The sequence below is a fragment of the Trachinotus anak genome, unplaced genomic scaffold (genome assembly GCF_046630095.1).
Source record: "Trachinotus anak isolate AG129_WGS33_773 ecotype Australia unplaced genomic scaffold, CSIRO_AGI_Tana_v1 ptg000028l, whole genome shotgun sequence".
Classification (NCBI taxonomy): Eukaryota; Metazoa; Chordata; class Actinopteri; order Carangiformes; family Carangidae; genus Trachinotus; species Trachinotus anak.
Window position 1 is genome coordinate 17449108 of NW_027273879.1, and position 26623 is coordinate 17475730.

General features: G+C 41.8%; 1 protein-coding gene across 1 annotated transcript in view; it reads right to left on the bottom strand.

Moving 5' to 3' along the window:
• Positions 1-283: 283 nt before the first annotated feature.
• The window catches only part of tsc1b (TSC complex subunit 1b), a 32870-nt gene continuing 6530 nt past the window's right edge, over positions 284-26623 (bottom strand). The window contains exons 2-22 of the mRNA XM_071465998.1: positions 25606-25820; positions 25367-25470; positions 23918-24070; positions 22953-23097; positions 22423-22577; positions 20993-21066; positions 20709-20887; positions 19268-19386; positions 15585-15750; positions 15275-15396; positions 14682-14775; positions 14198-14305; positions 12525-13170; positions 11032-11075; positions 9202-9368; positions 8307-8489; positions 8051-8161; positions 6043-6165; positions 4442-4629; positions 3898-4071; positions 284-2912 (exon numbers count right to left, since the gene is read on the bottom strand). Coding sequence (XP_071322099.1) covers positions 2225-2912; positions 3898-4071; positions 4442-4629; positions 6043-6165; positions 8051-8161; positions 8307-8489; positions 9202-9368; positions 11032-11075; positions 12525-13170; positions 14198-14305; positions 14682-14775; positions 15275-15396; positions 15585-15750; positions 19268-19386; positions 20709-20887; positions 20993-21066; positions 22423-22577; positions 22953-23097; positions 23918-24070; positions 25367-25470; positions 25606-25714 — 3852 coding nt within the window. The 5' untranslated portion in view covers positions 25715-25820 and the 3' untranslated portion in view covers positions 284-2224. The remainder of the gene's footprint in view (positions 2913-3897; positions 4072-4441; positions 4630-6042; positions 6166-8050; positions 8162-8306; positions 8490-9201; positions 9369-11031; positions 11076-12524; positions 13171-14197; positions 14306-14681; positions 14776-15274; positions 15397-15584; positions 15751-19267; positions 19387-20708; positions 20888-20992; positions 21067-22422; positions 22578-22952; positions 23098-23917; positions 24071-25366; positions 25471-25605; positions 25821-26623) is intronic.

The window sequence follows — 26623 nt, forward strand, 5'->3', positions numbered from 1 at the left end:
AAATCAATTATCAAAATAGTTAACTGAATAATGGTTTTAGCTCTAGGGCACATACATGTGCTTCTGGGCCCAGGTGGGTGTGACACCACAGGGGTGATACCCAAAGATAATCAAACCAACAACACAGATTAGGACAGACAAATACCTACAAACGTTAACTCCAGTAAAGAAACTCAACTAAATTGTCTTAATGACAAAACATCCTGATGCTGCATTTCCACAGACATACAAAGCAAATGAAGGGGCTCAGATTCAGCAGCGAAAAGAAAGCAAAACTCAAGAATTGTAGTGCAAAACATTGAAGACGATCTTTATTGTTCACAGTTAAACACAAGCCACTGCTTTAAGAACTTCCTTTTTTGCCATTTTGTCCCAGATTCTCCAGCTCCGGTCAGAGTCCTGGTTTCTTCAGTTTGTGCTGATTGTACCTTCTGTCTTGGTTTGCTGTAGTTACTACGGTTGGCATTTAAAGTGGATTGTTGAACATGCTTTAGATAGCGAGGCAGAAGGAAATGACAGCAGGAGTTCCCGGTGGACAACAGGATTTAGATGACTTTCAAAAGCAGTTTCCTTCTAATGCTTAGAAGAAAGTAGGATACTCAGCGTTTATCAGACCTGCAGGGAGGAAAACCTATTGGACATTTTTGATTTTCCACATTGTACGTAACAGCTGAACCCAACATGAGTAACAACACTTCTGTTGAGATATTTGAGTTCAGCCAAACCACAAATGTTGTCATGGCACTTCCAAAATGGTCAGCTGGTAATCTTTAACACAGATTTTTTTTTTTTTTTTTTTTTTTTAAGCTTGGGCTTGTGTCATTTGCCAGGTCTGAGTCAAATTTAGCGTGTGTACTTGTGAGCACACTTCACAGCTGAATTTAAAAAGTACAGGTACAACAGAATGTGGAATTTATAAAAATGCATAAAATTTCTTCAGTCCCTAAATTTCATACACTTCCCTCATTTCATCTTTACTGAAATATGAGAATCAACATGACTTCATCACCTACATTCTCGCAACCAAAACACATTCGTCTTCTGACATATTTTGGACAAAAAACTCAAGGGAGTTTTGTGTGGAAATGTTAGTTTCCCAAATCAGTCAAGCAACAATAAGGTCACACTCCCAAGGTTTCCCCGGAATAACCCAAACATCTCTTCGTACTGATAACATCCATTCCTCTGATGTAACTCTTGCTCAAATACTAGCTCAACATGAATAAAAAAAAAATACAATTTCGGTCCGTGGTCAGTGCCAAGGCACACCGAACAGATGATCCAGACACATGTAACATCTCCAGCTCTCCTGGTGTTTCATGTCTGATTTCATCTGTGGTGGTGCCTTTTAAATTTTTAAATGCTCACTTCACTTGTGCCTGGTGGTATCGACCACAGCAGATGATTTAGGTTTTATTTGTCCAATTTCTGAGATACCGTCTCAAGAGGTTTCTGCCTCCACCGAAATATAATAGAGGTGAATGGAACTTTATTTGTAGTCCTCCCAGCACTGAAAAATTACATCAAATTTTTAACAGCAACTTGTCTTTCCAAAAACAATGTCCCCATTACTTTGGATAACATACAGACCTCGTGAACTTTTTTCAAAGGAGCTATTTCTTCAGTAGAAAGTAATTTTACAGTGAAAACTGTTCACCGGGAGGTCTGAGAAATATCCAAAGTAACTAAGACACTGTTTCCACTAAGACAAGTTGCCGCTGAGTTTTACAAATTAAATGTTTTAATGCTGAGAGCACCACACACAACATTTCATTCACCTCTATCGTGTTGGGTTGGAGGCAGAAACTGCAGACACAGATTTCTCCATATTTGGATATAAAACCTGAGCTAGCTGCATGGCTGATACAACCAAAGCCAAGAGGGAGAGGTGCTTTTTTCTAATTTAGTTGATCCTACCCTTTAAACCTCAGGCTCATGGCACACAACAAATACTTAAGTCTAGCATCTTTACTAGTGGCACATCGACTTTCCCTCGATCCCTGTCACCTTGTCAAAATCCTTCGGTGGAATGAACCAGTATGAAAAAAATAAATAATAAAAAAAGAAAGAAAGAAAAACGTGGGGAAATCCTGTTGTCCACTCGGAGGAATGGAACAAATAACACTGAATTCCAATGAGTTGCTGACATGTTACTCTTTTGCTGATTTGTAGCTTTTCTCCATCGTTAAACTTCAGTCCTCCGCCCCATATCAGTTCTGTGTCTCTAACTGTGCTCGTGATGTGTTTCATTATAGTCCATGATCTTTAGATGCTGCTGCCGGGGGCGTCCTGACCCCACCTGACCCCGCCCTCCACCAGGCCCCGCCCCTGCCTTCCTCCGGGGGCTTTCCTGGCTCAAGGCCCGCTGCTTGGGCTCAGATGAGGGCTCCTTGGTGGGCACAGTGAGAGGAGTGGCAGGGGCTGGGGTGGGGGCGGGGGCAGGGGGGGAAGTCGGAATGGGGGAAGGTGCGGTGCTGGCGGGAGCAATATAAGCTGGGCACGGCGGCTCCACGCACAGCTCAGTCTTCAGGCCGTGGGCGAGGCCGGCAAGGCGCGGCGGTGGTTGCTCCTCGTCACACTGGCTCTCGCTCTTGTTGCGGAACAGCTCGCGCGCCCTCATGCCCAAGAAGCTCTTGGCACTAGGGTAGGAGCCCACCGTGAGAGGCGCGTCGGAGGGGGCCAGGGGTGCAAGCGGGTTGACGTGGGGACAGGACAGGGAGGGCTCCACCAGCAGGGGCGGGGCCAGGTCCTGGCTGCCGTTGATGGAGTTGGCTGTTGACTTGGAAGAGTTGCTCGCCTTTGGTTGCCCTGGCGATAAAGTGCTGCCGTTGCCCCGAGGGGAGTCGTGCAGAGGTCTACTGGCCGCCTCCTCGTTGGTGTGAGTTTTACCTGGCCCATCTGGCACCATGACACTGTGGAGGAGAAAATATTCACGTGTACAGAAGGAGAATCACTTCAGTTCAGTCATGCATCCATGATAATAAGCAATGTAAACAAAAGTAACTAAGGAACACAGGTTTAGTTTATTAGGTTTGTGTTAAAAATGTTCTTCTTGACAAAATTAAACATCTGCACTTGGTCAAATGTGCCTCCTACATTTTTATCATCTTAGTGTTTGTAAAGACTCCAAACTACTGATATTTTCTACTCACAGCAGAAGATGTTTATAACTTCAAAGCCTATAACAATAAAAGGATCAGCCGCAACTTCTAAAACTGATTTGTTGGTGAGGATTAGGGTTAGGGTTAGATGTGATGATACACTATGAACAATATTCTGCACTGGGAAAAAAAACTTTCTTCAGCACTTTTCCTTAAACAAGATTAAGTCTATGACCGTGCCAGCAGCTCAGTGAGACTGTGCTCTAAGCTACATGAAAAGGTCAGCATGCTAACATGTTGACCATGACAGTGCTAACATGCTGATGTTTACCAGCTATAATGTTAACTATGTTCACCATTTTAGTTTAGCATGTTAGCATGCTAACATTCACTGGCAGCACTGAACACAAAGCACAGCTGAAGCTGATGGGAATGTCATTAGTTTTGCAGATATTTGGTTATAAACCAAAGTACATGACAAATCAGTGTTATTACATTTCATCCTGTGGTAGACGTGAATGTGTGTTCCCAATTTAATGATAATCCATCAAATTGTTGTTGAGATGTTTCACTTTGGACCTAACAGACTGACATTACCAACCCTGGAGCCACGCATTAGCATGGCTTTAGCATAAAGTCCTGATAAGATTCATACTAAATCTGCAGCTACTGTGGACTCCTAACAAAACTGTAACCTCATAATCAACACAAATGTAAGTCACTAGTTGAGTGTTTTTACAATATAAAGTAAAAAAAACTAACAAAAAAAACAAATTGAGTGTTTTCTGAGCCTGACCTGGAGTCAGTTGGAGTGTGTGGGTCAGCTCTGCCCCCTGGTGGAGAGCTGGTGGCGGTGCTAGCTGGAGCCTCCATCTCCACTCGGCTGTAGAGCTGCAGGAGTTCAGTCTGCAGCAGCTGAGTGATTCTCCTCTGAGCCTGATATCTGCTGTCTGATGCCTGCAGCTCCGCCCTGAACAGAGAGACAAGACAGGTACAGGGGAAAAGACAGAGAGGGGACAGAGAATACAAGAGCAGGCACAGAAGAAATTGAGTGACGGAAAGATAAAATACTGAAGGAGGACATGAGATGCGACTTCACAGGAGATTTGTACCTGCTTCTGTCAACACAAACACAATTATGCAATGTCTGATCTACTTAGACAACTGACTCATGTTCTGCTGATTTACAGTAGTTACTATTTCACTGATGTGATGCAAAAAACATCTCAGATATCAAAGTACTTGATATGTGATGATCACTGATATCAAAGACGATTACAGTATGTCTCCCTTTTTGAGGACTTTGTGGTTCAAACTAACCCTGATACACCGACACTCACTTTGCTTGACATTTCACATCTTCGAGGAACTTTTTCTGCTCGGCGATGAGGTGTTCCTTCTTGGAGAGGTGCGTCTCCAGTTCCCCGACTCTCTGCTGCGCTGCCTCCAGTTTCTGACCCTGAACCAGCAGACTCTGCCTCAGCGTCTCCACCTCTTTCCCATAAGACACCTGCAGCATCTGGGCCTCCTGGGTGATGGGTCACAACAGCAGCACAACAAGCAGGAAGAAATGTAGAAGAGAGTGAAAAAGATACATTAAAGTTTGTGGATTTAAAACATGGCTATTTGTTTCAAATCAAGGCCGTAGACGTTGAAGCCTGGAAACCCATTCTTGACTTTGGGAACAATAAACAACTGTGTCCATAAATATTTGGACAGTTACACAATTTTCATGATTTTGCCTCTGTATACCTCCACAGTGGATTTGAAACAAAGCCATCAAGACGTGGTTGAAGTGTAGACTTTCAGCTTTAATTCAAGGTTTTTAACAAAAATATCTCATTAGTTGTTTAGAAATTACATTATTATTCTTAGTCCCTCCAGTTACAGAGGCTCAAAGGTCATTGACTGACAATCACCTTCATGAACAGGTGTGGCCTGTTCCCTCATTATTTCAAGGTCTGGTGTCACAGTGACCTTGACCTTTGACCTTTGACCACCAAACTCTAATCAGTTCATCTTTAAGACCAAGTAAACGTTTGTGCCTAATTTGAAGGGATTTCAAGAGGAATTCCTGAGATAATGTGCTCATGAGGCCAAAAATGTATTTTGTGAGGTCATTGACCTTTGAGCTTTGATCACCAAAATCTTATCAGTTGGTCCTTGTCTCCAAGTGAATATTTGTACCAAATCTGAAGAAATTTCCTGAATGTGTTGCAGAGGTATAGAAACAGGAGAAACATGAAACAATCATCTTCATGAGTATTACTACTCCAAGGATATAAACATTTGTAAAACATATGATATTGATGATCAATTGATATAAAGAATCGACAGGATAGATATCTATCAGCAGTAATCGCAGACTAAATTCACACAGAAACATTAAAACATCACACTAACATGTGGCTGTTTCATTTCTCACTTTCCCCCAAACTGAGAAGAAGAAGATGGGCACCAAATCTAATCTGAGTGGAGTAGATTAACATGAGTTTTCAAACTCATGCTGAAGTATACAGTTTACAGGAATTACAGACATTATCCCAGAGGGAGAATAGGGGAACACGTGGCTCCAGTTTTAACACACCTGACCCTGCCAGGCCTTGTTCGGGATAAAACACATTATTCAACAAGAAGAATGTGACTCTGTGGATCTATTTTCCATGTCACACAACTTGTACTCCTAACGTTTATGAGAAGAATTAATCTCATTATTAATGAAAATTAACAAAAAAGTCTGACTGTATAACATATGAGTGTATAGATAAAGTTAGCCCCTGTGACATATCTACCAGAGCTGATGTTACAGTGAAGCTTCAGTAGGGCAGTTTTGATTGGACATCCAATAAACCCAATTAGTGTCCCTTTTTTCACCTCAGCACGTCGTCTCTGCAGTTCACACACACACACACACACACACACACACTTCGCTCCACTGTACCTTTGTATTATCTGCGCCTGTGTGGTGTAACTCCTGCATGGACAGCTTATGTGCCTCCCCGAGGAGCAGCAGCTGCTTGTTCAGGAAGCTCATCTGCTGCTGGGTGCTCTCACTGTTGCTCAGCTGAAGGACACACGAGACAAACAATCATGACGGAGGGCAGAACAGCAATCACACAACAAGTAAATATATTTCAGAAGACAAGGTCCACAAAAGAACTACAGAATTACTTCATCAATAATCTCGCTGAATCCATCAAACATTCAACAAGATGCAAGAAAAGATTTGTGCAAATATTTCAGTATACACACTCACACACTCTCTAAGAAGCTAATTTTGTCTGAAACAAATTCTAGTTTATGACAGAATTCACTTTGTGGTTAACTTTAAAAGTGAAATACTAAACTTTACAGCCTGTACATTCTGTGATGATTATCTTAAGAGATCAATCCCCCTGCCCTGACGACATATAGTATGAAACCATACAGGGGATTTAATCTGGTCTGAATGTCATGAAAAAGGACCTTAAGTCGACTGTGTGCCGTCTGATTTGAAATGCCCGTTTCCTGAATCAAGGGCTCCTTGTTTGTCAGGATTTCAGTTCAGTCTGGGTCAGAGGAGGGACACAGACCTCAGACAAACCCCACGGGGCAGAAAAACACCCAGAACGCCCATGTCGCTGACCCAGAAATAGAGAGGGAGCGAAAACATCTCCAAGGCAACTGAGCAGTCTGCAGAGAGGTGACAGGACGAGGGCGGGGGCATGTGTTGTTGTAACTCTGACCCAACTGTCTGCCAGCCTGCTCACTGGCCTGCACACGTCCTCCGTTTAGGAAGAAGATCCGTCTTAAAATTTTGTTTAAAATTTCACACTGGATAAGGAGTGGAGCCCAAACTATCTCAGTGTTGTGTGAACAGCTGCCCATATGGGTTTGTTAGCAGAGGCATGAATGTCATTCTCTGGAGCTGAACACCAACCAAGACAATGGAAGACAAAAATGTAGACTACATCCGTCTTTTTGGCCGAACACAGGAAACATCAGCTGCAAGTTCTGACTGATGGTCAGTGTTATTGTCCAGGGCAGACGCACCGCTTCAATCTACTCTTTATATGCTAATAATCTGCTAATGACGCACTGATTTAACCTCTACTTCTTTTCCACACAGATAATAAAATATTACAGATCCTTTCACTGCAGTATGAGGCCAGACACAATCAAAACACAAGTCAAACCATGAGCCGAGAATGTCAGGCCAAAAGAGACACTTCCAAAAGGTCACTGTAATTTTTAAATAGCAGCACCATGACTACATGCAACCTCTTTCAGACGTGCACCCCACTGCGTAAATGTGCTAGCAAATTTCACCTTAGCCTCAAGTCTGAATAAGAACCTGAATGTCTTGTTCTACTCTCTAAGAACACGGAAATAAAAGTTCATGTAATTATTATGTCTTGTGCTTACAAAAAAATATCAATAAATGAAACCAACTCCTACATAATTACACTCCCTCCCTATATTCTCATTAAAACATGAATATCCTGCAAAATGCTTTACATAGAACAGATGAGCAAACAGGAATTCAGTGGGAGTTCACCGGAAAATGAAATAAATGATGCGTCTCATTATTCTCAGTGAACAGAGGGGACGTGTGTCTCTCTTCATGTCTTTTCATAATGATCCTGTCATGTCTCAATAAAGCCATGACAAGTATTTACTTAACACACTCCTCTGCCTTTACCTGTATCCAACTTTATCAGTTTTTTTTAAAATACTTATTTCTGTTTTAATTGATTTTTATTGTGTTTTTTTAAATGTTCTAATACGTTTCTCCACCTTATGTAAAGCCCTTTGAACTGCCTCCATTTTTGAATGGTGCTACACAAATGTAATCGCGTTGTCATGCCTTTGTTTGAATGAATATTCAGTCTGAAAAAGCCTGACATGGGATTTGAATTATATTCCGTCACCAACCCAACGAACAGACCGGGGCTCAGCTCTGTCTTTACCTTGATGGTCATCTGGTTGAGGAGGTGACCAGTGTGGCAGACCTTGTTGTTAGACCTCTGAAGCTCCGCCTCCAGTTCATCCATCCTTTTCTGACACTCCTGCAACTTACTCTGGAGACACAGGACAGAGTCGGATTATAGAGTTAACTCTTGCACTGGTGACTACAGCGGACAAATATGTTTGTAGTGTGTGCAGGGAATCGTCTGCATCAGCAAGACCAGGTGTGTGTGCGTGTGCGTGTGCGTGTGCGTGCACCTGGAGCTCCTGGTTCTTGGTGTAGTAGTCGTCTCTACCCTGCTGTAATTGTCGGATCTGACTGTGCAGCCTGGTCACCACCGTCTCCCGGTCATCCCACAGCTGCCTGTACCGCTGCTGCTCCACCTGCAGACTCTCCCTCAGAGACAAGATATCCACACTCTGCAGGTTCAGCTGGTCCTTCTGCAGACAAACACACACACACACACACACACGCACAAGTTCAGTACAAAATGTACAGGAGATTCTGAATGTCTAGATGTTTTCAGGCAGTTTGCACCAGTTTGTGCCACTTTTTTAAAATGAGAGCAGGGATGAACACACACAGAGACACACGCAGACAATTTCCTCCACAAAACTCAATCAGTGTGCAACATTTCTGAAATGTTTGCCGAATATTTTCAGTTGATTGCTGCATGAATGTAGCAGTGTTCCTCCTCCTTGTTTATGTTTCATTCCTGAAGACAAATCAGCCTTCATGGCTTCTTTGGAACCATCACTTGTCGAAAACACAATCTGTCTGAATTGCTGTCAGCTGCAAACAAAACAACTTCAGTTACATTTTCTCTGTTACGTGCAGGGGATGAGACCCGACTGATTTGGCAGCTGGGGTTATGAAACACGACAAATGTCTCAGTGATCAGAATTTAGATGCGTTTTCTCCTCTCAGTGTTGTTCAAAATGCAAAGAGGGCGCGCTGGTTGTTGAAGAATAAAACCTGTGAGCCTCCAGCTACAGGACAGTTATTCTAATTGTTCCGTGGTTCCACATCTCAATAAACAAAACCTACAACACCTCTTTTGCCTGTTTCAAATATTGTTTTTGTTTCTAAGTGCTTCAATTCAAAAGGTGCTTAAAGAGGCTAATCTGTGATAATGAGCTCATGCAAACTCGCCATAGCGTTGTTCTGCTCCTCCAGTGCAGTGGCGTTGATGATGCGTCGGAGGAGGCGTCGGTTGCGGACGGCGTGCTGCTCTCTCTTGTAGCGCTCGTACAGCAGCTGGTTGTGCAGCAGGAGCAGCTGGCTGCGCAGTGTGTGAAGCTCGTCCAGCGGAGCTGAGCCTGGGGAGGCCAGGATAATAATCATGTAATTAACACGGTCACACTCTCACACACACACACACACACACACACACACAACTACTAGAAATGAGATTAATTTATTTCTAGTGTGGAACACCAGAATAACACAGATAATGATTGAGAATAAAAAAGATCAAATTACTGCATATTAACATAAACCTGTGGTTTTGCTGAGGCTGAAAGGCTCAGGTGCAAATACCACATTATATTATCATCAACTGTGAAATCAGGTCTTTGAACTTCACAAAGGGAACATTTGCTGATCAGCGACAGACACCGGCTGGAAACTAGAAACAACACGAAGCATCAACAAGAACATAAACCTCCTACCACTTATAGAAATTTTTTTTGTAATTTTTAATTTCAATTTGAGCAGGATCTGCATTAATACAAACATAATGACAGACACTACACTAACACAGACAAGTGTGTCCATAGCACAAAAATCCAAAATTGTTTTGGTGAAAAAAGATTTATATTTCTCAAGGTAAAGTATACAAAAAAGCATCGTTTGGTATGAATATAGACACTATGGTCCTCTAATAGTATCAGTACTGAAACCTTCAAACGACACACAGCCCCACTAAATGTTGTATTCAGATAAAGTGAGAGCAAGTGACCGACACTGTGCTTCCCTCTCAGTTTCACCTTCCACCAAATTTCCTTGAAATCTGTTCTGTTTGAAATGGTGATCACAGGAGAGTCCAACTTTAAATGCATGGATGGTGATTTATAAAATTGAGAAGATGACAGCTTTTGTCAATCATAAACTGGAACAATTTATAGTAAACTGAGAAAAATTTATTAATTATATGAAGCCACAAAGGCCTGATTTTATTTTCAGAAATCAATAATTCTGTTATAGATAAAAAATCACTCCCTATTTGTTCATGGTTCTTTTTCATTGTCTTTTCATGTCTTGATGATACTAATTTAAAGATGAGTATCATTGATTCACATCCACCTGATAGGATTTTATCAGGTCTTTGATTTGAATAGTAAAGGCGTTCTGATGGTATCAGCTAACAACTCTGTGAATCACATTTTAAATATGTTTAACAGGTAAAAAAAATACAGCACTGTTCAATCACAGATAAAAACAGAAAAGCTACTACTGTCCCTAACCCCAGCTCTGCACACAGAGCTTCACTTGTTCACATGTTCAAAGGGAAGGGGAGCAGAGGGAGAAGATTTAGAGTCAGTCAGCCATAAGCAGTGACAGGAGTTTTGTTTTAGATGCTATCGAAAATACATGGCGGATGATTAAATCCCTGAGTTGTAATTACGAGTTGGCAAAGACTTTTACGAAGTCACAGTGTTTCTATTTTGTTGGGAACTGCAGCTGGAGAAAATCTGATTCCCGCTCTGGGTGACTGAGTGCATACACGGAGGTTAATAAAGAGGAGAAGAAATCTTTTAACGGTCAAATTTCTCATTTCTGAGTTGATCATGTTCTGCGTGACTGTGGGAACTTGGAGAGTTTTGATAAACCTCTGTCCGGCTTGGTAACATTTAAACATGCTGTTCACGTCTCAGAGCTCGTGATGAATCACTAGTCATGCCTAAATAATGCTCCGTCTGCAGTCTTTATAATGGCTTCTTTTATCAGTGCACGGCAGTGTTGTGGTGTTGAGCGCTTTACCTCCAAAGTGCGTCCAGTCAGCTGACTTACTTGGCAAAGGTAATCTGTAAAAGGAGAGAATGAAAAGCCGTTTGTGAAAAGGATCTCTCTGGGATATTCCTCTGTTACGCTGCTTTTATGTGAGTCTATCAAACCAGGTTTGTATGCACAGCACAGCTTTTAGTTACATTTAAAGACTCAAAGTGGTTGAATGGACAGATTAATGTACATGAAACAACTATGATACGTCACCATCATCAAGATAATCATCTACAATACATAAAGATATATTTTAGAAGTGTTGAGGACATGCTGGAATAGCTAAATTAGAGGTATAAGCAAAGTATCAAAAAGACTATTTGGATATCAATATATCATATTTTCAAACCAAGACATTGTGGTTTATAACCCTGATAAGTTCAATTTCCCAAAATCTGTCATGGCTTAAGATCTATCTGAGAAGATCTCAGGCCGTGACACTTTGACATTTTAGGAAATATGCTCATTTGCTTTAAGTAAGATGAGAAGGTTGATACTACTTTGTCTGAATGTTAAATATGTTACTGCCAGCAGCCACTAAGCTTAGCATTAAGACTGGCAGCAGGTGGAAACAGACTCTGTCCAACAGTAACAAACTCCACCTGCCAGCTCTAGAGCTCATTAATGAACATGTCATATCAGGCCTGTTTAATCAGTTCAAAAACCAAAACACGTTTTAAAATAATGTTGCCTTTAAAACATATTGGATTTAGTTCTCCTGCCTGTCAAAAAGAACGGAGAGGGATGAATTTAAATAACATTTATCTTAGTAAATGTCATGATACCAAGATACAGCTGTTATAGCTACCGTCACATTAATGTTCATGCTGCCCACCCCTGCAAGTGACCACATCATAATAAAATGCCTTATTGGTGATTTGTCTCTGACGTACTTCAGCCTGTGTCTGAGCTGACTTCATTCCCTCCGTCAGCCTGTTTGGCTCTGATGAAGACAGTAAAACATGGGAGTGATGAGCGACTGAAATGAGTCAAGGCAGACTGTTCTGTGCCCGACGCTGACTTTGCTGACACTGTCTCCGCTGTTGTATTATTGGCTCGGAGGACCAGAGAGTGCGTGTGCGTGTGTGTGTGTGTAAGGAGGGGGTGGCGACTGCTGAACAATGTCATACTTGTTCTCAACTGGGTGTTTCCTTTGGGCCGCAGTAATAGACTGGAAACAGTCCAAACAGGCTGTGCACAGTGAACAGCACATCAACACACACTCCTGAGTTTCTCCAGTGTGATCAACATCACCCTCATACTGACAACACACTCAGAGCTAGAGAGAAAGTAACTCTGTCATGGCTGCACACTCCTCTCTGTGTGTTGATTGATGAACAGAGATTTTTGTAGACACATACATTTGCAGCAGATGGTGTCAAACCTTTACAGAGGAGGGGGTGAAAGCTAGAAAATAACCTTAAACAAAAGTGTAACTGCTGTTAATGAAAGTAAATCCAAGTCAAGCCCCTCACCTCTTCAGAACTTTATCGTGGGCGTCGCTCCCCTGCTGAACAAGGCGATCCAGCACCTCCAGTGGTGAAGCAGACACTACCCCTTCCTCCTCTCCGTCCTCCAACCCCTCCTCTCTCTGCGACAGCCTCTCCATCGCCGCCTTGTGCACCGCCTCCGACGTCTTCTGCCCCACGAAGAGCGAGGCCGCCCTGGGCAGAGCCAGGTCGAAAAATGATTCGTAGGGCACCGGGGCTGGGGTCTTGCTGCAAGGGCTCGGGAAGAACATCCCCAACTTGCCCACCTCGTCGTCTGGGGCGGAGGGACTGCGGTGCAGGTGGTGATCAATTGGGGTGAAACCCGAGTGGAAGGACCAGGGCTGCTCGAGGCCGAGGGCTGAACTCCTGCTGTCCCCTCCTGCTCCTCCGCCTCCTCTTTCACTGCCGACACCGCTGGTGCTTGCAGTGTTCTCAGCTTTGTCTGGTGTTGATACAACATGGTGGGTGTCCCGGACGGGGCCTCCAGGCTGGGTGTTGGAGAGGACCTTGTCTTGTGTCTGACAGCCAGTCAGAGTCTCAGTGGTGTGATAGAAAGGGGAATCAAAGCCGCGCAGGCCCGGCAGCTCCTGGGTATCTTCAGTGATCTTCAGCAGCTCCTCTGTGATGGCAGCTGCAGCAGAAACAACATATTGAGGATTGTGATGGAGCTGAACCTGCATGTACAGTGTGTTCTGAATGTCAATGTCTGCACTCACAGCCGGTGCCAAAAAACAGCTATCCCACGCAGAAAAGCTGAGGTTTCAGGCTTCAGTTGTTTCCTCCAGAGAGGAGGAAAGTTTAACTATAAGCAGCTAGCTGTAGCAGCAGAGCATCATGCCATTTGGCAGATGCTGTTATGAAAAGCGGTTCACAGCACTGTAGGTGTATTTAGTTTTAGTGCAAGTGGCTCAAGTGGGATTTAAACCAACATCTGTTTAAAGCCAGCTAAATACACAGGGATATGAACAGGGATGTGTTTGCATCCTGGGTATTTAGTCAAGTCCAAGAGCTCAGGTTCATTTAACTTAACAGGAGAATCAATTTCCATCACAAAACTTTTTGATTCAGTCAAAACAAAACAGTGTACTGACTGACTCCGGTATAAAATCTGTAGGATGTGGATACACTGTGATGTATTGTCTCCCAAGGATATATGTAGGTCTATGGCTATTCTGTGCTTTGGCAAATACCTGTGAGGTATGGATTCGGCTGTGGAATTAATTTGTGTTGTGTTTTTATATTTAATGTTATTTACATTAGTCATTTTCTATGTTGTATAAACTTTAGAGGTGTATCTGTTCTGTTCTTTATCAAAATATATATGTGTGTGTATTGGATAATCTTGGTTTATTTTCACTGGAGATCATACATGCTCTGGATTAGCCCAAGTACACAAACAACACAATCATACACTTGAACACCTTCCTTTGACAAACATAACAAGCAATAAAAAGAGTAACAAGCTTGTTTGACAACAAATTTGATAACAGTCCTGATTTTCTGTAGTTGCCAACCTGCTAAATGAGAGCTCCAAATACATTTTGGAAGGGTCACTTTGTTGTTCTGTGACTTGGTTTTGGTGGATTATTTTCTTGAAGAAGGCACCCACAACATGACTGGATCTGGTTCTGTGATTTATATTCAAGCCAGTAACTCACCCTCCTCCTTCTCCTTCTCTATTCTCAGCTGAAGCTCCAGCTCCTGTTTCTTCATGAAGACCGACAGTTCTGTCAAAGTCATGGAGATGTTCTCAGCAGCTCCTGCATCTGATGGGGAAATGTAGGTATCACAACTGTGGGTATCATACCAAAAAAAAAAAAAAAAAAAAAAAACATCTCCAAAAAGCACAAACACTAAAACTAGGGATGCATCTCTGTCATGGTTATTTTTTAGTGAGGTCATTTGCACCTCAAGACGATAATACAACTACTCATCATCTGGGATCAGAAAGAGAGCTGATCTCAGTCGGGCCAGATCCAAATTAGATCCAGTCTAATGTTGTTGGTAGGGACCAATTCTATGTGTCTAATTGACCTAAGTGAATCAGAGTGGAGCCACTATCAGCACAGTGAAAACCTGTAAAAACCTCTACTGTTCAATCTAATACGATGAATTGCAGTAATGTGAGTCATCATGACTGACCTCGGTTTGTTGTTACTTCTGTACTCTTCTCCGTGTCTCTCACTGGCTCCTGTCTCACCAGAGCAGGTTTGCTGCTCTCTCCTTGTCGACGATCCTGAAAAGTCACAGTGTTAATTGTTTAATCATGAATCATGAAAGTGAGTCACTGTGTTTTTTGTGCAAACAAGTTCATGATCCCTGGACGACTGACAGATACAGGTTTAGATTTTCGCATTTAAATACTAGAGTTTATAGAAAGTATTGGTCGTAATGAGACTGCTGAGAACTAATAACATGACTAGAAGGATTTCATCTCTTTTCTCCCATTCATTTACTTCTGAGGACAAAAATCAAAGACTGTATTTGAAAAATCTATTTGCCTCCAACTGTTAAGGAAATGAGTTTTCAAGATGACTGAAATTAGATCATTTGAAATGGCTGCCATATTCCTAATTAGGAAACATATAAGGAACAGGATCAAATGAGTCTTTTGTGAACTTATTGGTGACGAATAATCACAATCCACCCTTTGATCTTTTGTAGTTCTGTAAAAAATATTTCCAAAAGTCTGTTTGCAGATTTTTGTCTTTCAGCGAAATCCACAAAGAGCATACCTTTCTCGGTGGACTGGACTGGACTGTGTTGGCTGGTAAGGAGATTATAGGGAAGTCATCTGATAGGGTGGGAGGTGGGGAAGAGGTGGCTGGAGTGCTGGAGGCAGGCGTTCCTTTCCCTCCTGCTCAGGTCAAAACAAATCAGCCGTCAACAGAAAAGGAACATATGGAGCGGTGCTCACATGCAACGGAAAGTGAAAAAAAAAAAAAAAAAAACACGCAAACAAACAAAAAATAACAAACAAACAAACAAACAAAAAAACACTATAGCACACTGAAGGCCGAGCTGCAATATTGACCTAACCTGTACCTGATGTGCAGTGGAAGCGGCTGGGAAGGTGTGAGGCACTGTGGGAGAGCTCCAAGTTGGGCGACATGCCCCTGGAGGAAGGGGGCGTGGCCATGCCACACAACGAGGAGGGGCTCCACAGAGGGTCCTTCCCCCCGCAGGAAGAGTTAAGTTCACAGGTGGAGTTCTGCAAAGAAACAGGGACCAAATAACAAAATTATCACAAATACGACAGACAAAACATAAAGCCAAGACAAAAACCAAACTTAGCTAAATTTTCACTGTGCTTATCTAGTTAGAATAGTTCAACACTTAGAGAATACACTGATCTGATCCTGCTGAGAGTTTGATTAAATATACTCAATATGAAATTACAGCCAGCGGGCAGTTAGCTTAGCCCGTTTCCAATCTTGATGCTAAACTAAACTGACTGATTTCTGGCTGTACTCCATAATGAATGGACGCACTTTGAAAATGTTGAATTATACCTTTAAGTCTTAATTGCTGCTCAGCATCAGTCTGTATGGGACACCTTGTTATGTGTATGCAGTTCTCAACCTGGGAAATAATTTTTTTTTTGCATCCATGTGTCTTTAGTCAGTTTATCCAAATGATAAAAAGTATATTTTATCACTCCTGGTGGAATTTGTCCATGTAAGTAGCTTTGGTTTTATCTGGTTTTGTATGAGGTTTTATCTCAATATAATGGAGAAAAATGGGAAACTGTTTCTGCTGCAAAAACTACTACTACACCTCCTCAGGATAATCCACAAGAGTCTATGAGAAGAAAAATTTGTATTTGTAATTTTTGATGAACTGGCCCTTTAAGAAATGGTTCAGGAAATATGACATACTAGTAATTTTGATGGCCCCAAATCCACAACCTTCTTCATTCATTGTTGATTTTTTGATAAAAAAATATGTTTTTAAAAATATCTATCTATCTATGTTTTTAAAAGTTGGGGGGAAATTTTGGTATCTACGCCTGTAACTAGAAACTTTCAAAAAAGCATACTGAATGTCTTTAATCTGAACTGTTCAATAATGTTTCATTTCATTATATTTATCCACCATGTAGACAAGATAAGACATGTAGTTACAGGATTTCCCTCGTTTTTTTATAATGGAAAACGACCACCTCTGCTGACATCATAAAAATGAGTATGATTAGTTTTATGAAAATAAACTAGAATTACCACCTTGCAGTTGTAGGCCTCCACCAACCAGCCATGGTGCAGGAAATATGGTCACAATCTCTCCTTCACGAATACATTATTGAATAATAGCCAGAAGTGTTTTGCTGAACATTATGATGTCACTGTGAAGTTTGACCTTTGACCTTTTGGATATAAACTGGCATCACTTAATTTCATACTTAGACATTTGCGTCAAATTGTGTCATAATTAGTGAATTAATTTGTGAGTTATGGCCAAATACATGTTTTGTGAGGTCACAGTGACCTTTGACCTCCAAATTCTAATCAGTTCATCCTTGAGTCCAAGTGAATGTTTGTGCCAAGTATGAAGAATTTTCATCGAGGCATTGCTGAGATATCTCGTTCACAAGAATGGGACCGACAACCCCAAAACACAATGCCTCTGGCTGTGGCTGGGCTGAGGCATGAATAGTGGTGCTATATTCCATACAGAGACCCTTACCCAAAATGTATTGAAATTTACTCAAGAATCTGGATGATTTCACCCATGTACATTTTTCAGGACTTGGAATTAAGACATTTGTTTGCAAACTGTAACTTAACTGAAATATAGACTTTCAAAATTAATTTGCTTGGTAATGAAAGTGGAGCAGGTGGAGGGTGAGCATTTTGATGTCAGTGACCATGAACATGTTTGAAAACAGTATCCTCCCCAACTGCGGAGGCAGAAGAACAACCGAATGAGTTTCAGTCTTTTTGGGGCAAGAACCGAGTCAACAACACAACCTCAAAATGGGTTTTCTCCTAAAATGGTGGGTCGCCCATGTTTTCCAGATTTTCTCACTGTCTGGGTCACAGAGACAAATCCTCAGACACACCCCGGGGGGCAGAAAAACACCCAGACCCCTCCCTCGTGTGGCTGGCCCAATAATAGAAAGGGAGAGGCGGCATCTCCAAGGCAACCAGCCCTGGGGAGAGTCTACAGAGAGGTGGCAGGATGAGGACGGGGGGCATGTGTTGTAGTTCCTGAAGCTTGACCCAACTGTCAGCCACGCCGCTGACTCAAAAACTGTCTGTCCACTCACTTTCACAGAACAAGGCGGGCGCTGGCTGCTCTGACTGAGGGCTTTGTGGGGTTTTTGGAGAGGTTTTTATGTCATGAACATTTGGTCTGATATTTACTCAATAAAGCAAATTACTTACAGTTGGATAGAAATGGTACATTTAATCATGAGTGAGCACAGAGTGGTCCGACAGAGAGAGTGGACCGCTTTCAAGGTTAGCTAGGGATAGAAGAGACAAGTAAACTATTGTACTACCGTAACTGTACAGCTCCAATAACTAGCCATTTTCCTAGCCACTGCTATAGTTTAGTTTGACCAATCAGAGAATCTTATGTAACAGTGACTCAGCAAAATTTTAGGATTAGACCAATCAGAGAGTCCTGTGTAAGGGCGTGCGTCCATTTAGCGTTTAAGGTCGTGATGGTGGGGAACACTTCATCAAAAAAAAAAAAAAAAAAAAAGCAATGCGTGTGGGTTTTGTTTCTATGACAACAATATATTGACAACATATCATCACTGTAAACAATCTCTCATATAACAGACTAGCATTGCCCTTTTGCTTCTTATTACTATTCCTTTGACGTTGTTTTTTCAACATGAGCACTGAGTGGAGGATGATCACTCATACTTTGTGTAAATGAACTTTGTTGCTCTACAGCCCTAGAGCAAGGCCGACGTAGGCGGACCATCGCCTCGTCCAAGACCCAGTGTTTGATGGAGCTTGGCTTATTTTAGGCAAACCAAGGGACAATCTGTCCATCCCAAGCTGTATGATATGGAAGGGTAGTTCAGACACGCCCACAACAAGCATCTCCTCCATTTTCTTGGTTACCAGGGTGACCAGTCCTGCCCCATCTGATTGGTTGCCTGAAGAGCAGCTATAGTAATGACACCAGCGCCTTTCTAAAAACTTCAGAGATTTTCAACTAGAATAATTTAAAGTGGCCATAAAAAAAAATGTTTTCAGGCCACCACATGCAACCACATACGTTCTCTCCTCATGGGGAACAACTGAAAAGACGCTGACGCTCATAAAAAACACTGTGTAGACACACTAACTGTCACTCAGTAATATTTTGGAATTGGACCAATCAGAGAATCCTGTGTAACTTGCATCTCTCAGGAAAAGTGTGGAGTGAGAGTGTTAAAAGAACATGTCAGAGGAGATTTTGGATTCTGCAGACTCTTCACATACCAGATTAATATCTATACACTCTTTTATTCAAAGAGTAAAACTGTGTGATTCAGATTAAAGCTTCTGTTCTGTGTCTTTGGTTTGGTTCCTATGAACCTGGAAGTGAATGTTTGATACCATCTACAGAAGAACTGAAGAAGACAAAAGAAAATCCACAACATCCAGCAGCAAACAGAAGCTATATCAACATAGTGCTGTGGTATTATCCTCTGATCATCAGTTACTGACAAGTCTTGTGTATTAAACCAGGATTTTGACAGGTTTCGACCAGATAATGGATGATCTTACCTGGCGTCTGGTTGTCTGTGGGCTGCGGTAGGAGGACTGTGTCCCTGAGAAGGGGGGCAAGGACAGAGGCGGGGGGAGAGGCTGCCGTGGAGTTGAGAACGGGGTTGAAGAAGAGCTTCCTGTTGTCAAGAAGACAAACAGTCTGATCAATCCTCAAATGGATGCAACCTTTGGTCTTTCTCTGCTATTTTGGACACAACTGTTCAGTGTTTGTCCTTTAAACCAGTTAAGACACAATGTTTAACATTAGAAGTAGAGAATCAATGAGGAAAAAACTGGATTTTCTTCACTGGAGAAACCCCCTCTTTGGACATGTATGAGGGCTTCAAATAACTGTCCTTTTCATTCTCGATTATAGGATTATAGGTTTTTTTCATTAATCGATAAATGTTTGATCTATAAAATGTCGCAAAATAGTCAAGAGTGCCTCTCACAAGTTCCCACAGTCAAAGATGACATCTCAAGATATCTTATTTTGTCCAAAACCAAAACCAGAGAGATATTTTATATTGATATAAAAAGGGAAGAAAAGCATCAAATCCTCACATTTGTAAAACAAAAGAGGTCAAAAGACGACCTTAAATCATAATCACAATTTCCCCAGGGATTAATAAAGTATTTTTTATCTTTAATGAGTGAAATGTAGAAAATAAAGCAAACCAAACCAACCAAACCAAGTAAAACAAGAGATGAGCAGGAAAATGGTCACAAAACACATTTAAAGGAATGACTTTGACCACATACACCAAGCCTCAGAGTTTAGATCACAATATGGCAGAGCTGAATTCATATATGAATTTTGCATCAATGCGGTGATTTGTATGGTAAGTAGTAGACTGGATTAGTCAGAAACAGTTATTCTATCCATAAACAGTTTCTCAATAAAAAAAAAACAAACATTCAATATCACAAAATATCAACTTATAATATAATATCACACATAACATGACAAAGAATTTCCCCTGCATCAACCCCTCCTGCTGAGTGTTTTCATACATCTAAATACAGACGTCTGCAAAATGTAAATGTGGCTTATAAAACATCAAACTCTGACTAGATAAGATCTTAATCAACTAGTTGTGTGTGTGGTCCAGCAGTTCAGGATGAAAGCCTGTATATTAATAACGCCGCAGTGAAACATGATGCTAAGGAGCCAAAACCCCTGTTTAATGACCATGATCACAATATGATGTTTTTGCCAACTGCGACTTCCTGACACTACACATATAATTGCCGTCAGCTTCCTGCTGTAGGCGGTTTATCATGTTAAGGAAAGAGCAAACTGATAAAAATATAAACCACCAGTGTTCTCCCTTCATGTTCCTCCAACAGTTAAACAGAAGCTGCAGCACAGAAATACTAAAGATATATGTGAGGTAGTTCAGAGCGTATGTATTATTCCAGCTCTATGAAGTTTCATTTGTATAAGGCGTTTTCTGACCGTAGCTGCTGTGGAGGTCCATGTAGGGGCTGGAGGTGCAGTCTTGTGGTCGCATGTGGACTTGGGGGTAGAAGTTCTCAGGCATGGTGGCGTAGCCCTCCTCACAGGAGGCCTCCTTGGGGTCTAGAGACACTTTGGCACATTCGATGACGATATCATGGATTTCATACTTTTTCCACCTACAGCAAAGCAAAGCACCATTAGTCACAGTGATGCAACAGACTTGGGTGAGAAGATTGAACACCAAATTGCTCCTTCGTCGGGCAGAGCAGCGGGTGACTTGCCTAGTGGGATCCAGCTCATGGTCCTTTGTTCCGGTCACCAGTTCAGGGTGTATTCGGACGTGTTCAAGCATCGGCTGAAAGGAAGAGTGGACACATAGTTTGTGTTAGCGATCATTTGGCTTCAAAAAAATCTCATCTCTAATGAAGAGCGACAGCACAGCAGCAGGGGTACCATCCTCACCACTGGTGGCCTCAGGCATGTTTCATCTGGCCCCGCCCCTCCAAAGGACCCTCGACTGACATGCAATAATTCACCCACTATTTTAAAAATATATACACACTTGCTGCAGACAACAATACAAAGTGTAAAACAATCAAATTCTTCTGTGATCCTCTCTGTGATAATGGACTGCACCCAGCACCATAACACCAACTCACCCCCACCTGACGCTGAAGCTGCAGGGCACACAGTGGTCCCTCTCTCACCTGACACCAACACTACTGGGTTCTCTCCCTCATCTGTAATGTACTGTTCCTGTGGATCACTGTCTTTACAATGAGGTAAAGGCAGTGATCCAGTGAGCCTGATTTATCCTCCACGTTGCCCTTTAAGTCTTCCTGACTGGCTCTGTGTGGTTCTGTTAAAATGCCAGTTAACATGCATTTTTTAATAGTAGTCTGCATTTTTATTCATGAAATATTATGTACTATTTATGACCTATTTTGTATTTTATTACCATGGACAAATTCCCTGAAGGTGATGTGAAAACCTAATAAAGTAGCCTATAAAATATTAATTATTCTGACTCTGAAAATAAACCTCAGCATATACAGGCTAAATTAACTTCATATGGCTCACTTACATAAAAAGGTGAATTGGAGAAATAACTTAAATACAATGAGCTGATTATCTTGCGAACACTGTAGTCATCTATGGCAGCCACCATTTCAAATATAGATGTTACTTTTAGAAGTTGTGTGTTTTCATTTCATTTTCAAAGTGGCTCTGTTTTCAGGCTGTGGTGATGTCACCGAGTTGTAATGTACTGATTCAAATTTGCCGCCAAATCAACTGGAACAAAACCAAAACTCTCTGATGTAGCCTATATAAGAAAACTATGGACCAGCAAACATTAAAAAAAAAATGTTTATGTGGTTATCATATAGTTGTAATTTAATTTAAGGGGATTATTTAAACTGTCTTTATATCAGCTAATACATAACACATTGCTACTCAATGCAGAGCAGTAGTTGCAGAGGGATGCAGGGTTTCTCCTCATCCCAAAGCCAAAATGATAGTTTCAGTTTTTAATGAGGGAATTGTTTGGATTTTTTTCTATGTTGAGCTGTATATAATGCTGAAAGTGCACAAAATGGATTTAAGATCAAGTCCATAAATATACCATTACTGATGCAAACCACTTGAATGTTTTTTTATGGGGGGCAGGGCCCCACATTAGGTCTTGAAACAGGTTGCCACTGATCCTCACCTTCACTACCTCCTCAAATGTTTCCATGTTCTCCTTCATGCTGTAGTGGGATCGTAGGTAGGACACAAAGTTGCACGGGTACATGCCGTAGAGGCGGTGGAAGAGTGAATAGACGCTGGCGTGCAGGTGGATTAGATAAACCTCAGAAACATGCCCTGAATGTGTTAAAAAAAAAACACACAAATGTGAACTTCGGCAACCGACACTGCAAGATAATTGAAAACAGAGTTAAAGTATTTTTTTGTTTGTTTTTGGTCTGCTATTTCCACCCAGACTTTCTCCCATTTAGCCGAAGTTGGGTCTCTATGCTCCAGTCAACAGCCAAGATCAATCTAGTCTGTTTCTCTACAGTCTGTGGCTGTATAATTAAAAAAACTGAAGGACTCAAGTGTCTACCCTTGAGTATTATATATTAGAAAGCTGGGGTTGACCTTTTCAAAATAAACTCAAAGACTTTCACTCCTTCATGTACAAGTACATGCATTTTGCACTAACAATGTTTTCTTGAGACACAACAGTGATGTTCCTACCGGGGTTCTTCAGGTTCCAGGACGCCAGGCGGCCAAAGATGTCGAAATACTCCCACAGGTGTTGTTTCCCAGCTTGAGGGATCATGGGTAAAAGCGTGATCAGTACCAGTACTCCAGTTATCAGCACCACTACGTCCGTATCCGTCTGCCAGGAAATTAAAGTATTAGAGTTAACGACAAAGTTATCTGACATTAAAAGGTTGGATCCTTTAATGACAGTCTGACAAACACAGTCACCCTTTCTGCATGTTTGTTCATATATATCATACTGAGGAGGAACATTTCACCTAAACAGCTCTTTATATTACTCTGTATTTAAACTAATGGACAACATAAAGAAATTGTGGGAACTTCTATACAAAATCATCATAGATCATTGTGAGAGGGACATTAATGCATGTGCCGCATTTCATGGCAATCCACCCAGTGCTTGTCGAAGTATTGCAGTACGTACCAAAGCAGTGGACCAGCAAACTGGCATTGCCATCACTGGAGCTTGTCTGGTAGCGTGGTTAAAATTTAATCTAATCAAGGGTTAATCAACAAACTTTAGAAACCTCACTTCTCTCCAGTCTGAGTAGACAAACAAGCAGTGTTGCTCTGAGAAGCACTGAGTCACAAAGCTAATCAATAACATGCTGCATCAAACCTGTAAGGAGCTTCGTGTTCTGTGGTTCAGCAACACCCTTTCAGTGCCCGCCAGTATTAAAAACCTGGTCTGTAAAACCTACATCTCCAATAGTTTTATGAAGAGACTTGAGAGCCAGACTGTCAACTGACCTGCCTACTGCTTCATGTGCCGCCACAACCTCACAAACATGATAAAAACATGTGCAGTAACTGAATATCGCATAAATTCTAAAAAGCAGATGGATGAGGAATCTCTGACCTTCATCCATCCACATACCTCTCAACGCCTTGACAAGAGGATTTCTTTGTTCACTCAGTCGTAACTGGGCCGTTACCTTTAGGCATTTGAGCAGCGAGAGCAGCAGAGGGTATCGAGCAATCTTGTGGATCCAGGACGGCTGCTTGCGGATTACATGGCCGAGCAGGGTGAGGGTGGGCAGTCGGCAGGCCTGTTTGGTCATACACTCGTTCATCTTGTCCAGGAGGTGCTGTGAGGAGGGGGGGGGTTCAGCAGGGTTAGATTTGGAGTCATTTTTTATGAAAGGTAGCTGGAGTTCTTGTTCTTTTTAATTAAAAACGTACACAAATTGTGTTTTTTACATATGTATATAGATATACCCATGGTGTGATGTGCAGAGCATTTGAGGTTACAAAAAACATTGGCAGCTAAAAATTTTCTAATTTGTTTTATCTAAAAATATTCTGGCCTCTTTAACAGAAGTCAAAACACCAGGTCGGTCTGGGGGTGTGTCTATTACATGCAAATAAAACCATATAAGACCACGGAAATAAGTACACCACAACAAATCCACATGTATTGGGTTGTTATGGCAATATGCAAACACACAAACACAACGCAACAACAACTTGGTGGCATCTGATGACATTTCTAACGGCTGAGGGCAAGACCACCAACACAACGAATGACTGTCTTGTGTTTCAAAAGTAAGTTTACATGTGAAATCCCCACATTTGAATACATTTCATTATGGACAATAATGGGAGACAAATTGGCAGCAACATATAGTTACATAGTCATTATTAGTGCTTTCTACTTTTATACTAACAAATGTCCAAGTTTAAACACCTACCTAAATGTGTTTGACAGTAAAAATATTGTTTTTAAATACTGGGATTAAGCAGCGGTCACAACACAACGAGGCATTCACTTGATCACACAAAATAAATAGGGCTAACAGCTTAGAGAAATAGTGACTGTTTGCAGGGCTAACTGGTGAACTGATGTAGCTGGCAAGCTCATGGTTGACTTGTTAGCTGACCCAGCTAAGCTAACACTAGCCAGTCACAATAGCTCCTGGAGCTTTTCTCTATTTTCTCTCAACAGTTCTCTTTACTTCCTACTGGTATTTTGTTCACTATTGCACACAATTTAGTTCAAAACAAGGTTATTTATGAGGGAAAATAAAGTTTGTGAGCTAACAAGTTTGCTTACTGACAGATAGCAAGCGATAGCTTATCTCGGTTGCTGACAGCACAATAATTTCACACATTTAACTCAAAAGACGTATTTGTACCATTAACTCCTGTCTCACAACTGTCTGCAAACCACGTTTTTACTCCAACAGAGGAAGTTAAATAAAAGTCAGTGGTACGGTAGCTTTCTCTACTTTGGACTCTCTGGCTCTCCGTCTCTCAGCACTGTCAAGGTGACTTGCTGTAGGTCAATGGTGTAAGTTTGAATGTCAGAGTTCACAAACTTGAACTTGATTTCGCTGCTTTAAATCTCAGTGGGACCAGCATTACCATGTGGGGGCGTTTCTCACCTTATCATGTGGCTCTCTGACCGAGGAGAGGATATGCATGGCCTGGGCTGAGTTTGTTTCTAAAAAGTAGTCCACCAGCCCGTTCAGCAGCATGGACCCTCGCTCTTTGAGGAAACAGGAAAAATAATCAGAAGTTAGTTTTTGACAGAAAGAGAAGCAGGTGCACTGAATCAGGTAAATTCAACACTGATGACAGACAGATAAACCAGGGTGATGTTAAACCAGCCGGGTGGCCGTACCGGTGCTGAGCTGCTCATTGATAAGGCCTCTGATCTCCTCTAGCTGGTGGAGGTCGGAGGTCTCCAGGAGCGGGAGGAGGTCCCCCACGTTGGGCTGCTCCCTGGCCATGGTGGTGGCAGTGCTGGAGGTGGAGGCAGCGTCTCTCTCACGGTGTCCGTCCCTGCCTGCCTGGAGGACTCCTGGGGCCACCCTCCAATACAGTCTCCAGGCACCTCTACATCACACCAAGACCAAATCAAATACATGTCCCAGAATTAGTTAGAGCTCTGATCTAGGATTACTGGTCACATGGCAATACCAACTCTGTACTGGGACGTAGGGTTTGTGCCATTTCTTCAAATCAGAAAAAAAAAAAAAAACAACTGATCCTCATCTAATACTCAGACATTAAGAATAAAGTCCCAGAAGAATAAAATAAACTACACTTTTTGATGATGACGGCCCAGAGATGACTTCCTTTCAGACGAATGCTGCTTCAGCCCCCATGAGGTCATTACATTAGACAACTACATGTATTATCCCCAACACTGTGTCTATATTTCTTTGCAATTTATGTTTGTAACACACATAAAAACACAATGTTTTTGGTGTAGATTTGCAAATTTCAATTTGTTACTGTATTCTCAATACCAGTGACATTTTATCCAGTCATTCAAACAGTCCCCGTTTGTGACATCCTGATGAGGAACCATAAAAAAGGCCTGGGGCCAGTTTTCCTGAACTGACGACAAGGTCACATCTTAGTGAAGTCATGTTTTGTCAGACAGGAGGGGTGGGGGCAAAGTGAAAGAGCAGCAATTGCTCCAACCACATTACCACCATGGAGGAGTCCTCATTCAAAGGCCTTAACCCCCGAACTGCTGAGGTTGTACTGAGCAGCTTCCAGGTGGAACTCTAGTGGATTAATAAAGATTAAACAAACATTACTTTAAGTCTCACTGAAAACAATAATTGCAAGGAGTGTGTTTGCCATAACGGGATTAACAGGCACAAGGATAGTTTACAAGTGCAAGCATT